Here is a 17,762-nt window from a genome sequence, read left to right on the forward strand (position 1 = left end):
GTAGCTGAAAAGCATCCTGGTTCTCTTTGTCATTGTCGACACCCGTTTGACTTCATTGACACTGTACCGCTAAACCCTTTTTAGAACATGGTCATAGCGGGCATAGTTGATGGCTTAAATGACATTAAAAATGGAGCGTAGTTTGCAATTTTTAATGTGACCTTTACATCAAAACCCACTCAAAAAGATGAAACAACAGTAAACTGGTGGTCAGAATTGGTGGCCCTGCAGAATTGTTGAATTGTTGTTAGACACCTCTATTAATAGCTCTTTCTTTTGAATCCTAGTCCACTTCTTCACTGTCTGTCACTGCAGATCTCTTTCAGTCTTCCAACCTTTGAATTTTTTATCCTGTCAGCACACCTACTAGTAGGGGTCGGAAAACTAATCAGTTCTCTCTAGTATTTGCCATCAGTACGCAAAAAAGTACCTCCTTATGCAGAAAACAAAAGAAGGTTTGTAAAGTTTGACATAACAATATGTCTAATATGTGTCAGAAGTTTTCTCTGTGTAGAGTTCCTTATTCTGAGATTTGACTTAACACTAATTTTTCGCATCCGTGTTAACTAGCGTCCAGCCTTTGACAGAATGAAAATCGTTTAGACAACCAGCGTAATAAATGGTACTAAGGTACTAAGCATTTGAATAAACACCAATCAGCCATAACATTGACACCAGGTGACGTATAACGTTGATTATATCATTACCTATAACATCTGAACATCTGGTTCCTCTCAGGGTTTCTTGCTCATGCCATCTCAGGGAGTTATTTCCTTGCCACAGTAGCCACTGTTTTGCTCATTAGGGGCACAATTACAATTATAAGGAACAAACTTATACGTGGTGGTATTACAAAGTTTCGAGACTAGTTTTGTAACATGCCAACTGATGGCAGCAAAAGACTGCATGCACAATCACAGGCAGCACTGACTTTCATCAGCCAGTGTGACAAAAACCTTCTTCCTGTAAACTGGGAGCTGTTCAGGTGGTGCTATTCTGACCATGTTCATTACCACGTCTGCTATTCTGACCACGTGTGCTCTCTGTCACCGAGCTCTCTGAGCTGAGTTTCTCATCGGAAACATGATCTCTCTTCTGCACAAATCCTACTCACCAGATTTGGCTCCTGCAGACTTTGCCCTCTTCCTGAAGATGAAGATCCAGCGCAAAGGTCGCCATTTTGACACTATTGCCGCGATCCAGTGCAAATTGCAGAAGGTGCTTGACACCCACTGAAAAGAAGACTTCTAGGACACATTCCAGAAGTGGCATGAATGCTGGGATGAAGTACCACCCAGATTAGGACTTTTCCCTTTCTATTCTAGTTCCTCTCAAGGTTTCTTCCTCATGTAGTCTCAGGGGGTTTTTCCTTGCCACAGTTGCTACTGGCTCGCTCTTTAGGGATAAACGTACAATTATAAGAAACAAACTTATAGGCACTAAACTTCTTTTATGCAGCTTTATAATCACTTTATCTCTGTGAAGCTACTCTGAAACAATGTCTATTGTTCTGTGGGGTCCAGGCTTCGAGAGCTCAGTAGAGGGAACTACACAATAATTGACAGGTGGCTTATGTTATGGCTGATCAGTGAAGATTATATGAACATTTATTTATTTTGAAAAAGGCCATTCGTGAATCTTCTTCTTCAATACCCCCTACTAGCCAGGGCAGTATATTGTTGATTCTGTAACTTTTGCACAAAGTAGCTCAAAAATAAAAACCAGCAATTGCCCAAGAGCGCAAACCCATCATACAAGTGCAAAAATTTCGCCCATGAAAATGCTCTGACCGTTCGGAAATGTGTGATGTATTTTGTACTAAACATTTGAACATCTTTAAGAGACACCACCTGTCGCTAATCGCTTTAGGGTATTAGGCTCATGCAGAACTTCGGCCCATATATGTCTTTCATTGTACTCTTCACACTAGCGGGTGACAATTCGCTCGTGATGTTTGCAGCTTGCGTGAACCAGCGAAAATGTGGAAACCATTTGGCAACTTGCGCATGAGGATCGTCGTAGAACAATCCACACGATCTCACTTCTGCAAGCACAATACTCGGCACAATACTTGCGGACTCCGCCCTTTTTTTCAAAGATGAAGATGCAGCTCGCCATTGGCCACACTGAAAAAATCCGTCGAGGATCGCAGAAGGTTCTTGACAAGCTTCAAAAAGAAGACTTCCAGGACACATTCCAGAAGTAGCAGAAGCACTGTATTGCTGTGCAAGGGGATGTTAAAGGTGATAGTGTGGAAACGTAGATAAATAAAGTTCTTTCTTCTAAACAGAGCGAGTCTCGAAACTTTTGGTTACCACCTCTTAAGGTAAATTTACGTGTTCATGCTAGCTTTTTAAACAGTCAAGATTAGCAAAAGATCTTCTATGTTGTCGCTCGCTAGTGCAAACAGAGTGTCAATCTAAACAGGGTTTATTCAACCAGAGTGTGCAATACACACTCACTCACACTTATACACACTTCAACTCTCTTTCTCTACGCGATTTCACCTGACCAAACGGTTCGCCATTTTACGAGCTAACCACAACGATCTTCTCGTAGCATTGCATCCTTCAATTTAACTTTTAACTCGAGCTTTACAGAACAAGACAATGAGTTTTCTGGTTCATTAACCAAATAGGGTTCATCTTACACTTTTCCTAACGCATAAAAACTAACAAATTTGTGTTTTTGTTTTCCGGATATTAAATCTCCATGTGATTCTCCAACATGTAGCCACATTTGTATTTGAAACCTTTTCCTTTTGAAAAATAATGGACTGCTCGAGTGTTAAAGTTGAGATTTTTTTCCCCCTCACATGTATGCAAATGTATGAATATATGAATATTCATCTCTCTGCCAGGTGATTTATTGTGCTTGTTTTCTTTTCAGCAAAGGGCAGGCAACGCAGAGAAGTTTGACTATGTGAGTATGTAATTAATGACACTGTGACAAATATGACCAATAATATTATATTGTCAATATCCCTGTCTTATCCATACCCATCCCTTTCTGTCTTATTATACTGCCTGTTGTTTTTTTTTTTTTTTATACTATTTGCACAATTTATATTTATTTTAAATTCTTTCCTTGTGAAATATTTTATACTTATTTTTTACTTTATAGTTTACACTTTTATATCTTATATTCTTCTAGTTGAAGTGTGAGTTTATTCCGAGTGTCTGATTTTGTACTTTTGTGGTGTTTATTTTTTCCCTGTATAAAGATAATGAACTTCCTGAAAAAGATGTCGGGCAACGAGTATGTGGGTTTCAGCAATGCCACGTAAGTTACATGATGAATCTCAAACCTTGGTGCAATTTGGCAGCTGGTAAAGCAGGTCCAACACGGCTGCAGTCGGACTTCTGATCTGCTGAATGAGATGTTTAGCTAATCAAGTTTTGACATGATATGCCTAGTATCAAGTTATGTTTTTATTGTAAAACTGAGCCTATTTTTGGCAACACAATCAGGCTGATCCATGTCAGGAGCTTCAAGATAATGTTCACACATCCAAGATCCGTGCAAGCTGGTTGGAGCGTCGCTGCTGGGATTTTCGCACAAACAGTGGTGTGAAACACAAAAAACATCCTGTGGGTGGAAAAAGCGTTGCCTGCCCTTTGCTGAAAAGAAAACAAGCACAACCAGATTTAATGCAATTACAGTTCTGTAATACAGAATTGAACATTTTTATTTCTACCCTGAACAATAATCAATTACATGCACACTTACTGCAGGGCCACTGAGGCCATGCCCCCCCTACATGCACTGTGCATCTCTCCGTAACCTCATACACATCATTTCTCGAATCCTGAACACAAAATAATCTCCGAAAACGTCCATCTTGGCGAATAGTCATATTACATCTGACGTAAATTTATGTTTAAAACTTCCATGTGCTGTGTGTAAGCTCTTGTGCAACAAAATTGAAACAAAGTCAACATACAATCTGTATTCGTTTGCATGCATGTCAGATTATGACCAAACAAAATGTTTATATTTATGTTTGTACAGTCAAATAGTCTTTTCATCCATATCCTGTTTCCCTAGGACCCAAGGGGAAACATCAGACAACCTAAATTAACCAAAGGAACACAGAACTACACAGAACTCTACACTAACAACACAAAGTGTAGTGCAAAAAGACTCAAACAGCAGACAGTAGAAACAGTGACACTGTAGCACCAATCAGTACGGTACAGAAGGTCGAACACGTTTTGGATTGTTCGTATAAAATAAATTAAATTCTGTACACATTTGGTATGATATTTTATATATGATACAGTTTCCAAATCAGTTTAGATACATTTCCCCAAATTTTCTAATTAATTTGCATTAAATCCTGCTCCTGATTATTTCCAAAATTCCCCAATAAGTTTCCAGAAATGTACTGTACATTTTCCGCCTCTCTGCAACCCTAACACAGACTCATCCACCTCGGGCTTTGATGTTCTTTGCAGGCTGAAATGTTTTTTCTGCTCTCCACACTTGTAATGTACTTACACGAGTCATTATATACTTCCTGGTAGCTCAAACCAAAGCAGAGTTTTAAGGGCCTCGCTTAAGGGCCCATGAGTTGCATCTTGGCGATACTAAGGCTTGAACCCCACCCTTCCAATCAATAAGCCAGAACCTTATCCACTGAGCGACCACCTCCCACTAAGACTTTTCCACCTACAAGGGATGTTTTTTGTCTTTGGGCACCACCCCTGTGTTAAACCAAGAGAAGTTCTCAACAGGAGCCGAGCAGCTTCTGAAAAACTCAACCCATTTATTAGCACTCAACATGCCTGAGTGACCTTCTAACATAATTAGACTTGAGCTCTTCTTCTTTGTATCTGCATGTCTATTTTATTATGATTTATTTTTTGGTGTTGTGCTGCTGCTGCATGATTGGCTGATTAGATAACTGCATGAATCAACAGGTTTTTCCAGTCAAAACATTTTCTTCTTGTTCTTGGATCAGATAGAAAAAAAAGAAAGAGCGTCTGAAAGGGAAACTCGAAGGATGATTGAGTTTTCGTTGTTAAATCGCTGACAGTTCTCTTTCCGTACCAGATTCCAGTCTGAGCGTGAATCAGGCGATCGGAATTTCGCCATCGGCTACTACCTGAAGGAGAAGAAGGTAAGTCTGGCGCACGAACGGGAGTTTTACCTGTATTTATACTTAGAATCGGGTTACTCGCAAGAGCATGCATATTGTATGAGCGATCACATTCAGTATACACAAGCTCCGCCCTTTTTCATGCACCTTAAGCCTAATGTCCAATTCCAATACCTTAATACACACTTAACTCCGCCCACTACCCCGATTAAACCATTTAATATCATTATTAACACTTAACAATACAAAAACAAATGGCGATTTAAGATTTATGTATATTTAAATCATAAATATGCATTAATCATATTTAAATCGTCTCCTTCTGATCTCGTGTGTGTGCAGTGTTTTCCTGAAGGCACGGATATGACCTCCATCCTGGACCTTTACTTCCAGGTGAGATCAGCAGAAGCTTCACACACCCACACACACATGTGTATATATATAAACACAAGCAAGCACACACACACACACACACACACACACACACCATATAGTGAGACTATGTGTTTCGGAAGCACATGGTGGTATACAGGCTGTGGAAACATGATCACAGGTCAGAGGTGTGTGTGTGTGTGTGTGTGTGTGTGTGTGTGTGTGTGTGTGTGTGTGTGTGAGTCTCTCGTGGCTTTATGAGAATGCGTAACCAGATCCACCAGTCACACACTCATGCAGGATTCCACCAGGTTACGGATTTAGACACAGTGTTTATAAACATTTCTCAAGTCACACACTACAGTGTGTTCATTTCAGTAAATATATATATATATATATATATATATATATATATATATATATATATGTGTGTGTGTGTGTGTGTGTGTGTGTGTGTGTGTGTGTGTGTGTGTGTGTGTGTGTGCATAGCTGTGCTCCATCGAGGTGACGTGTGAGAGCGCCAGCGTCATGGCTGCTACCCTGGCCAACGGCGGCTTCTGTCCAATCACGGGCGAGCGCGTTCTGAGTCCCGAGGCCGTGAGGAACACGCTGAGCCTCATGCACTCCTGCGGCATGTACGACTTCTCCGGGCAGTTCGCCTTCCACGTGAGTGTTACACGTTACACCACAGCGCCGTCCAATCCTGCATTCTGATCTTCTGATTAGGAGATCGAGGCGCAGGGTTACATTAATATTCCCCTTCTAATATTAATGTGTGTGTGTGTGTGTGTGTGTGTGTGTGTGTGTGTGTGTGTGTGTGTGTGTGTGTGTGTTTCAGGTGGGTTTGCCAGCTAAGTCAGGCGTGGCAGGTGGTATCCTCCTGGTGGTGCCCAACGTGATGGGGGTCATGTGCTGGTCCCCTCCACTGGACAAACTGGGAAACAGTGTTCGGGGCATTCAGTTCTGCACGGTACACACACACACACACCCACACACATTGTTATAATTATTATACTTTTATTTACAACTTGGCATCCAGTTAGTCCAGTAAATACTTTTATTTGCATGAACAACAGTGTGTGCCGATACAGTTTATCATTGTGTGTGTGTGTGTGTGTGTGTGTGTGATTAGACTGATAAGAACACATTTCTAACCTGGTTTTATCTCCATGCCGGCATTTTACCCAATAAGCAACTCAAATTTGTTAGTTTCTATGTACCCAGTAAGACAAAAGCGCCTAAGACAACGTGAAGTTAAAAAATGTATGAATAATGAATCGGGGTTCAATACTTTCACACAAAATCACAGTCGGCTTTTGTTTGTTTGTTCCGTTTAATCCGTTTATTGAGACTAGCTGTTTTGTGAGGACGAAAGTAATGGTGCCCTGTAAAGGGTCAAGGGGGGCTTTTTACTTGTCACTTCCTTTTTTGCATAAACGTATTAGTGTCCTGGGGTCAAAGCACAGGGTCGGCCATGATACAGCGCCCCTGGAGCACACAGGGTCAAGGGCCTTGCTCGAGGGCCCAAGAAAGGTAATACTGGGGCTTAAACCACCAATCTTTAGTAACTCAGGGCCTTAACCACTAAGCTACCACTTACAGGAGGAAGTGATGAGCTACAGTGGTTGAGCCGCGTTATTGGGAGATTAAAACAAATTGTTATAGTTTTGTGGGCGTGGCTAAGCGTAAATTTAGTAGTAGTAGTCAAGTATGACCACTGTGTATGAACGTACGCATGTACCCACTTTGAATCACTACCTATCTCTGTCGCTCATAGCTGGACCTGTCTGTACGTGTCGTTCTTCACACGTCCTTCCTCACGTTTCTCCCTGCGCAGAATAAAAGGTGTAAATCGTGTAGTAATTGTCGTTTTTGGCCGGTGTGTGTGTATCAGCATTAAAAAAAATCTGAAAATTTTTTAGTTTGGAAACGTTGTCATCGCTCTTGTGACTTAGCCCCGCCCACTTTGCATGTCTGTCACTCATACGTGGCGTTTCTCTCTTTGCAGGATCTGGTGTCCTTGTTTAACTTCCACAACTACGACAACCTGCGGCACTTCGCGAAGAAGCTGGACCCCCGGCGCGAGGGCGGTGAGCAGCGGGTGAGTGTGTGCTTTCGTTTGCCTGCCCACTTATCCGTGCCTGCATGCCCCATCAACAAAATACACAACGTCCTGTACGTGTGAGCACCACCGCATCACCGCAAACCACAACCGCCGCCGATCTAACGCCGGTCTAGAGCACTGACGCAGCCGAAAACTCCTCCTCTAACACACACACACACACACACACACACACACACACACACACACACACACACACACACTTCTGCTGCTATGCTGAACACTTGCTAAGACCTGTTTGCTAACACTACAGCTCATGGTACGGAGGGCGCGGTCGTGAGGAGCAAGTCTGTTTCTGACTCACTAACATTTGTCTTTCTGCGTTATTTTTACCTCGAACCGTTACGCCGAAAAACATACGTTTTTATTCGTTTTCATCGTACATTAGCACAGTACTGTTTTGGGGAAATAGTAAAAGACAGGATGGTGTGATAGAGCGGAGTTACTTTTACTTCCCCAGTGTGTTTTATTGCTCTTTTACCTCAGCAGATATTACACAAAATTCTATCATTACAATCCATATTCATTTAAAATGTGATCTCGTTATAGTTACAGTTGTGGAACGTTTGTGAAGCGTGAAAAAGGTGGACACTAGGACCGTGAGACTCTGGCTTTGTTCATGACTAAGTCGAAGGTCGGGCAATGTTTGAGCATTTGTTTTTTCGGTGTGTTCCGCATCGTCAGCTCTACTCAAAAGCCGGCAGCAAGAAAGTGAACTCCGCTTGGATATTCAGCTTAGCCAGAAAAATACCAAACAACGACGAAGTAAAAAGGGAAAGCACAGACACTACTTGTCATGTTTGCCACTTGTCTTGTCATCTGATTTGTCCATTTGGTGTGGCTTCCCCTTCGTTTTTTTTTTCTTTCTTTCAGACCAAAGGCTGACGATGGCAGAGCTTTTTGCAACAAAGCAGACATGATTGAAAAAAGCGACATAAATTCATTAATAATGATGGAGGTGTAAACGCTGCTCGCTTTGTACAATTACAGTTTTTTTCTTTGTCGGGTTCTTAGTTCAGATGCCAAACACATACTACACACTACCGCCACCTGCTGGTATAAGGAGTTCTGTTCTCAGGCAAGTGCAGAACGCTAGTTGGCCATCAGATGTAGTCTGTAGTCCCCCCTACCCCAAACAACTTATAGAACGCCCTCGAACAACCCTAGAGACATATTTAGAAAATTATTATTTTAAATGTTTTACTCACATCATATTTTTATTTGATGATAAAGATTGACATTTAAACTAAAAATGTCCTAAGTTATTAAGAGAGGTCGAGGCACCGATAGTTGCTGGAACGATCGGTCAAATACCGACAGTTTTTCCGGTTTCCTCTCTGCTGTCATTACGATGGCGGCCTCTAGAGGTGAATCACTGATTGCACGTGCTGTTTTTAACACGCGAGACTTAATTCGCTATATTATATTTATTATTTATAATTCTTGAAGTATATAATTATATTTATTAATGAATGTATTTATATATTTATTATATTTATTTTTTTATTTGAATCCAGTATTTCGGTTCAATAATTGGTTATCGGCAAGTACGATCCAACCTTGCTATTGGTATTGGTAAAATCCACTATCGGATGATGTCTAGTTATTAACATAGCCTAATTATTTGTTAGATTTACCCACCAACCATATGCATAAGTAAGGAAATTTTTTCGATTTCAGTAACAATAAATATAAAAAATCTAATAATGCTCTTTTAATTGACTATATATCTTTCCAAAACAAATTCTCGTTTGTCTGTACGGTGCAGAACAGAATAATAAACGAATGAAGCATTAGGAGGCAAAATAAATAGAATAAAAATTATAATAAAATCTCCACAATAACACTGGTTGTCACTCCGTCACGTGTCATTTTCTGCTACAGACCGACACGAGCCCCATTAAGGAAAGGAAAAATGATGTGGTCCTAAAAAAGTTTGGGGACCCCTGGTCTAGAGCTAGTTCTTTGGTGTCTATTTGGTGTGTCCCTACCTTAACAGGCTCTTTATCACGATTGGTGGTAGAACAAGGGGGCGTGGCCAGACGCTAACAAACAGCACATTGTGCTTTTTAATCTTTTAAAAAAAGAAACAAAAAAACGAAATTTCAAGATGCAGAATTGATTCCCGTCGCTGTGTAACTTTTTTTCGAGCGACGCTTTCTTGCCGGACACATGAAGACGCGGTGAAACTAACGGCTTGGATAATTCTTTACTAACTTTATGGCAAAGGAGGGCATTAAAGGCAATATACACTCTCTCACACACACACACTCACTCACATATTTATCAGCATCACACAGACATGGAATTGTGGGAAAGCAAACTAACGTGTTCTCCGTGTCACTCAACACAGCAGCTCACCTTTGGGCCGATGGATTACGAGAGTCTTCAGCAGGAACTGGCTCTCAAAGATTCGCTGTGGAAAAAGATCACGCCCACAGAGTGCCACGAAGACACTTCCACCACCGTGATCTATCGGATGGATCACATCGGCGAGCACAACTAAGCACGCCTGGAGTAAAGCTCTGCCCCGTCGCGCTATTTATTTCTCTCTCTTCCTTTACTTTTTCTGTGTCTTAGCTTTTTTTTTCCAAAAAGTGTTAGCACGATACCAAAGAGACGGGTTCTGAACCCAGGCACCAGCGTTAGAAGAGCGAGGTGTGGTCAGGGGAAGAGGAATGTTGAGTCAGGGGTTACGGTCCTGATCTGCTGCTCAGCTCACACTCTCTGCTTTCTCATAAGTTACTGTTAATCTCGAACTTTACACACACACACATATATACACACAGATATAGATATAGATTAGGTGATGTCATGGAGGTCATTTAGAGAGATTTCTCTTCATTCTCGAATCGCCCCCAGGCTAAGTTTCCAAACCAAACACATTTTACTTATTCATTTATTATATCATGATACGTGGAAAAAATATATTTTTAAGTAGTATTTAAAACTTTATATTAATGTGAGATAATGACCTTCACAACTCCTCATACCCCCTCATATTACATTGTGCCCCTCCATATTCCCTTCACACTCCCTCATACCCCCTCAATATTCTATTCTATTCCCCTTCACCTTGTCATACCCTCTCATATTTACTCATATATACTTGTACCCATTAATAATTCCCTTATATCCCTTTACACTCCTTCAATCCCTATTCCATTGTATCCCCCATATTCCTTTCACACTCCCTCATACCCCCTCATGTTCTTTTATATTCCCTCATACCCCCTCATATTCTTTTATATTCCCTCATACCCCTTCATATTCCCTTCACACTCCCTCATACCCCTCATATTCCCTTCACACTCCCTCATACCCCTCATATTCTTTTATATTCCCTCATACCCCTCATATTCCCTTCATACTCCCTCATACCCCTCATATTCTTTTATATTCCCTCATACCCCTCATATTCCCTTCACTCCCTCATACCCCTCATATTCCCTTCATACTCCCTCATACCCCTCATATTCTTTTATATTCCTCATACCCCTCATATTCCCTTCACACTCCCTCATACCCCCTCATGTTCTTTTATATTCCCTCATACCCCTCATATTCCCTTCATACTCCCTCATACCCCTCATATTCTTTTATATTCCTCATACCCCTCATATTCCCTTCATACTCCCTCATACCCCTCATATTCTTTTATATTCCCTCATACCCCTCATATTCCCTTCATACTCCCTCATACCCCCTCATGTTCTTTTATATTCCTCATACCCCTCATATTCTTTTATATTCCCCTTATACCCCTCATATTCCTTCATACTCCTCATACCCCCTCATGTTCTTTTATATTCCCTCATACCCCTCATATTCTTTTATATTCCTCATACCCCTCATATTCCTTCATACTCCCTCATACCCCCTCATGTTCTTTTATATTCCCTCATACCCCTCATATTCCTTCATACTCCCTCATACCCCTCATATTCTTTTATATTCCTTATACCCCTCATATTCCTTCATACTCCCTCATACCCCCTCATGTTCTTTTATATTCCCTCATACCCCTCATATTCTTTTATATTCCCCTTATACCCCTCATATTCCCTTCATACTCCCTCATACCCCCTCATGTTCTTTTATATTCCTCATACCCCTCATATTCCTTCACACTCCCTCATACCCTCTCATATTCTTTTATATTCCCCTTATACCCCTCATATTCTTTTATATTCCTCATACCCCTCATATTCTTTTATATTCCCTCATACCCCCTCATATTCTTTTATATTCCTCATACCCCTCATATTCCTTCACACTCCTCATACCCCTTATATTCTTTTATATTCCCTCATACCCCTCATATTCCTTCATACTCCCTCATACCCCTCATATTCTTTTATATTCCTCATACCCCCTCATATTCCCTTCATACTCCCTCATACCCCTCATATTCCTTCATACTCCTCATACCCCTCATATTCTTTTATATTCCCTCATACCCCTCATATTCCCTTCACACTCCCTCATACCCCCTCATATTCCCTTCACACTCCCTCATACCCCTCATACCCCCTCATATTCTTTTATATTCCCTCATACCCCCTCATATTCCCTTCATACTCCCTCATACCCCCTCATATTCTTTTATATTCCCTCATACCCCCTCATATTCCCTTCACACTCCCTCATACCCCCTCATATTCCCTTCACACTCCCTCATACCCCCTCATATTCTTTTATATTCCCTCATACCCCTCATATTCTTCATACTCCCTCATACCCCCTCATATTCTTTTATATTCCTCATACCCCTCATATTTTCTTCACACTCCCTTATAACCCCTCATATTCTTTTATATTCCCTCATACCCCCTCATATTCTTTTATATTCCCTCATACCCCCTCATATTCCTTCACACCCTCATACCCCTTATATTCTTTTATATTCCTCATACCCCTCATATTCTTTTATATTCCCTCATACCCCTCATATTCTTTTATATTCCCTCATACCCCTCATATTCCCTTCATATTCCCTCATACCCCTCATATTCTTTTATATTCCCTCATACCCCTCATATTCTTTTATATTCCCTCATACCCCTCATATTCCCTTCACTCCCTCATACCCCCTCATATTCTTTTATATTCCCTCATACCCCTCATATTCTTCACACTCCTCATAACCCCTCATATTCTTCATACTCCCTTATACCCCTCATATTCTTTTATATTCCTCATACCCCTCATATTCCCTTCACACTCCCTCATACCCCTTATATTCTTTTATATTCCTCATACCCCTCATATTCTTCATATTCCCTCATACCCCTCATATTCTTTTATATTCCAACATACCCCCTCATATTCTTTTATATTCCCTCATACCCCCTCATATTCTTTTATATTCCCTCATACCCCCTCATATTCTTTTATATTCCTCATACCCCTCATATTCCCTTCATACTCCCTCATACCCCTTATATTCTTTTATATTCCTCATACCCCTCATATTCTTCATATTCCCTCATACCCCTCATATTCTTTTATATTCCAACATACCCCTCATATTCTTTTATATTCCCTCATACCCCTCATATTCTTTTATATTCCCTCATACCCCTCATATTCTTTTATATTCCTCATACCCCTCATATTCCCTTCATACTCCTCATACCTCCTCATGTTCTTTTATATTCCTCATACCCCTCATATTCTTTTATATTCCCCTTATACCCCTCATATTCCCTTCATACTCCCTCATACCCCTCATATTCTTTTATATTCCTCATACCCCTCATATTTTTTATATTCCCTCATACCCCTCATATTCCTTCATACTCCCTCATACCCCTCATATTCTTTTATATTCCTCATACCCCTCATATTTTCTTCACACTCCTCATAACCCCTCATATTCTTTTATATTCCCTCATACCCCTCATATTCCTTCACACTCCCTCATACCCCTCATACCCCTTATATTCTTTTATATTCCTCATACCCCTCATATTCTTTTATATTCCTCATACCCCTCATATTCCTTCACACTCCTCATAACCCCTCATATTCTTTTATATTCCTCATACCCCTCATATTCCTTCATATTCCCTCATACCCCTCATATTCTTTTATATTCCCTCATACCCCTCATATTTTCTTCACACTCCTCATAACCCCTCATATTCTTTTATATTCCTCATACCCCTCTTATTTCCTTTACACTCCCTCATACCCCTTATATTCTTTTATATTCCCTCATACCCCTCATATTCTTTTATATTCCCTCATACCCCTCATATTCCTTCACACTCCCTCATAACCCCTCATATTCTTCACACTCCCTCATACCCCTCATATTCCCTTCATACTCCCTCATACCCCTCATATTCTTTTATATTCCCTCATACCCCTCATATTCCTTCATACTCCCTCATACCCCTCATATTCCTTCACACTCCCTCATACCCCTCATATTCTTTTAAACCCCCATATTCTCTTATATTCTTCATATCCCCTCACATTCCTTTGTTCACCTTTGTACTTAATCATACCCCCTCATACTCGAGTCCTGCAGTTACAAATATTTTGTTCCTGTACAGCAGTGGTCCCCAACCTCTGATCCGTGGGTCAATTGGTACGGGGCCTCACAGAAAGAATACATAACTTACATTATTTATGTTTTATTTATTATCTGATTCTGAACGATATTTTATGTTGGAAAATGACCAGATTCTCTCCTCCACATCTGTCTATGACTCACGCTTGATGCATGTCATGATGTTTCCCTCGGTCACATTTCTTACCTCCATCCACTACCTTCTTGAAGGGGCTCTGGCCGCTAACACATAATACATTACCGCTCAATTGAAACCCCCGAGTGAGCAAAATAAACAAACAACAACACAGTGGATTCACGTTTATTATTAGATTTAGAAAATCCCAGTTTTTATGGTCGTATCTTTTTATTTTCTTGTATTTTTCCGTCACACATTAAAGGCCAGTCCGTGAAAATATTGTCTGACAATAAACTGGTCCGTGGCGCAGAAAAGGTTGGGGTCCGCTGGTATACAGTACAGTCTACACAGACATGCGTAGCTTGTAAAGAAATCCACAGGCTCTGAAACATACCATGTTCCTTCATGGAGTTTTCTTCATGTGCCATGAGCCACACTGCAGGTGATGCCTCCTCAACTGCACCCATTCACTACTGAAGCTCTTAGGAGATCAGGGTGGAGTTTTTATTAATCGATTTAATGGAAACTGTTTCCGTCTAAACAGTTACGTACAGTGTATCTCCTGGGAACGAGCATTGCTATAGAAACGATAACCTATTAGAACAAGTGCGTTAATACATACTCCTGCTTGTGTATACACTCAAATTCATGAATGAATTATTCAACACATTCTAGTAATGTATCGTATCACACGGGTTTAAACACATATCCATTAAACGCCTTTCATAGAGATGAGATCAGGCAGCATTCTGGAATTCAGAACCTCCTCACTGGTTTCCTGAAATCCCTGAGATCTCACAGATTACAGAAATAAATTAATACACATGAGATTCATACATTTATCTCTATTGAGTGAGCCAGAGAGGGTAAAAAACACTGAGATATTATGAGGAAGAAACCTTGAGAGGAAACACGCTCGAACTGGAACCCATCTTCATCCATCAACCCTCCATTTTTGTTACCTTATACTGTATATGGCTTTTATCCAGATTAACTTACCTTCATGTCATTTATACAACTGAGCAGCTGTGGATTAGGGTCTTCCTCAAGTGCCCAGTAGGGGCAGATTAGTGTTGATAGGATTTAAGACTTCTGACCTTCTGACTAGGAGTCCAACATTGTAACTATTAATGGAGGCAAAACTGGTTAAAACCATTTTCATGGTTCATCATTTACAGTATCTTTAGGGTGTTCTTGAGGAACCTTCCTCAGCAGCAGCAGGTGGAGAACTCAGAAAGATCATTGGTTCCTCAGGAGTAGAAAGAGAGGAAAATCTTTGAAGGATGGAAACACCACTCAGGAAGTTCAAAAACTATAAAAAGTCAGTATCTCGAACGCAACTTGTACAACCGGGAATTTTAAACGCAATTCCCAGAAAAATGCTGCAATTTCTGATTCGTTCGTAGGAATAAAAAAATAAATAAATCTGAAAACTAATTTTTAGTAAGAGTAACGAACGAGAGGACAAGGCGAGCGATAAGTGTTACTTTATTTATTTTCTTATTTTTCTTTTTAAGCGTGTGTGTGTGTTTATGTTTATGTTTATGTTCACGGGAATGTATCGTATTGTTGTGTGTTATTTTTCCATGCCGATTCTGGCGTTAACGCACCTCACTGCTTTCTGTTTATTCACTGTGTGTATCATCGTACACTGAACTGGATTGTGTGTGTGTGTGTGTGTGTGTGTGTGTGTTGTGTGTTTTCTACACTCGAGCGTGTTGCTATGAAGCCGTCTCGCTGTCGCTAAGAGAGCGAGACAGGATTTTTCTCTTTTTTAAAAGGAAGAAGGACACGTCGTTTACTTGAACATGTGTTACAAACATGACTACTTCCTGTTGAAAGTGTAAACCAGTCGTGCTTTCGGCATGCAAATAAAAAAAACAAATGTATTTATATCTATCTATATATTTATATAAATATAAAGTGCTTTTCTTATCGGCTTCTTTTTGGAAAAGGTCGTGGAAGTTGTCTAATGAAGCAGTATTCGCTTTCTGTCTGGCTTTTTCATCTACCTTTCGTTTCTTTTTGTGTGATCTGATTTGAATAAACGTGTGTAAACACATCACATCTGTCATCGCATGTTCTTTTGCTTGGTTGCTTTGTTTGCTTTCGTTCATCGTCATCATTGTCTCGTCAGCGTTTTCGTCTCAAAGCGCTCAGCGTCCGCACTCTCATTTTCAATCGTTTTTCAAAAGTCCCTCATCCACACTGAAACATCTGATGTGCCTGTACTGCCTACTATCTACTGATCACCAACATACAGTTCAGCATCAGTTCTACATCAAGCAGAACATTTAGAGAGGAATGAATGATGAAGAAACTCCAGACTCGAACTCGCCACAACACACGTGACCTCATTTACACGTGTTTATTGAAGTAGTTATAAAAAATGGTTTTGGGTTCATGATCATTGTAATAGAAATTAATCAGTGTTTGAGTCATTAATATCATTCTATTAATAGATCAGTGTGCTGAGAGTCACATTGAGTCTTTACACAGAAACTGAGGTGATTAAGTAAAGAATCTTGTGATTAAAATGAAAACAGGAACATTATAGATTATAAATCACTACTTTGGATACTTAAGTACATTTGAAAGTGAAAGTTTAAAGAGTCACATTTTACTGAGTTGATCTACTTTTACTACATGGTTTGTGTACTTCATCCACCAGTGGATTTAATGAAATAACTCTACCTCACATTTTACTGGTCTCGTCACCTGACTTCCCACTGGGTTTTTTTTTTTCTACTTTTTGGCTCAAATATGCAACGGTCAAGATTTGCGTCATTTCTCGGAAATCCCAGCGAATCATTAATCTGTGTGCTGGATGTTGTGTCAGGGAGCATTTTAAATGTTAAACTTCCAAACCATTTCCAATAACTTTGACCAATCATGAAACTCGGTAGACAACGTTTTTATGGAATCAGAGCTTGTTTTGCAAAGATAGGATTCGATTCAGCTTTATCGTCAAAATTGTGCAAAGTATATATACAGAGCCAATGAAATGCAGTTAGCATCTAGCTAGAATTGCACAAGTACCCTATTTACAATAAACAGCAGTATGTTAAATGAGGGTATGGGCTCTATATGTACAGGGGTAAAAGTGATTCATGTACAGAAGGCTATCAGCAAAAATCCATACCGATAGTTTTTCCGGGTTACGTCAGATGCTGAACGCTGTCATTCGGGGAACGGCCTCTAGAGGGAAATCACTGGTGCCGTGTGGGTTTTTTTGTTTGTTTGTTTGTTTGTTTTTACACATTAAACTGTGCACTGCAAGGAGAGCGCTATATTCTGTTTATTCATTAATTATTAATTAATTATACTTAGTAATGAATATATTTATTTTATTGAGCACATAATTCAGTACTATTTTCATGGATTGTTACCTTTTTTTTTTCTTTTCATTATCAATTTTAAAAACTAGTGGTTGATTCGTTGGTTATCGCCCAATATAGGCAGCGGTAAA

At 40.1% G+C, this 17,762-nt stretch overlaps 1 protein-coding gene across 1 annotated transcript in view; it reads left to right on the plus strand.

The window, feature by feature from the left end:
- The window catches only part of glsb (glutaminase b), a 47,028-nt gene that overhangs the window by 22,643 nt on the left and 6,623 nt on the right, over positions 1-17,762 (plus strand). Inside the window, 7 exon segments of the mRNA XM_046845971.1 lie at positions 2,890-2,922; positions 3,224-3,282; positions 5,056-5,122; positions 5,444-5,494; positions 5,963-6,139; positions 6,312-6,443; positions 7,482-7,574. Of these exon segments, the coding sequence (XP_046701927.1) occupies positions 2,890-2,922; positions 3,224-3,282; positions 5,056-5,122; positions 5,444-5,494; positions 5,963-6,139; positions 6,312-6,443; positions 7,482-7,574 (612 nt within the window).

The sequence above is a fragment of the Silurus meridionalis genome, chromosome 3 (genome assembly GCF_014805685.1).
Source record: "Silurus meridionalis isolate SWU-2019-XX chromosome 3, ASM1480568v1, whole genome shotgun sequence".
Classification (NCBI taxonomy): Eukaryota; Metazoa; Chordata; class Actinopteri; order Siluriformes; family Siluridae; genus Silurus; species Silurus meridionalis.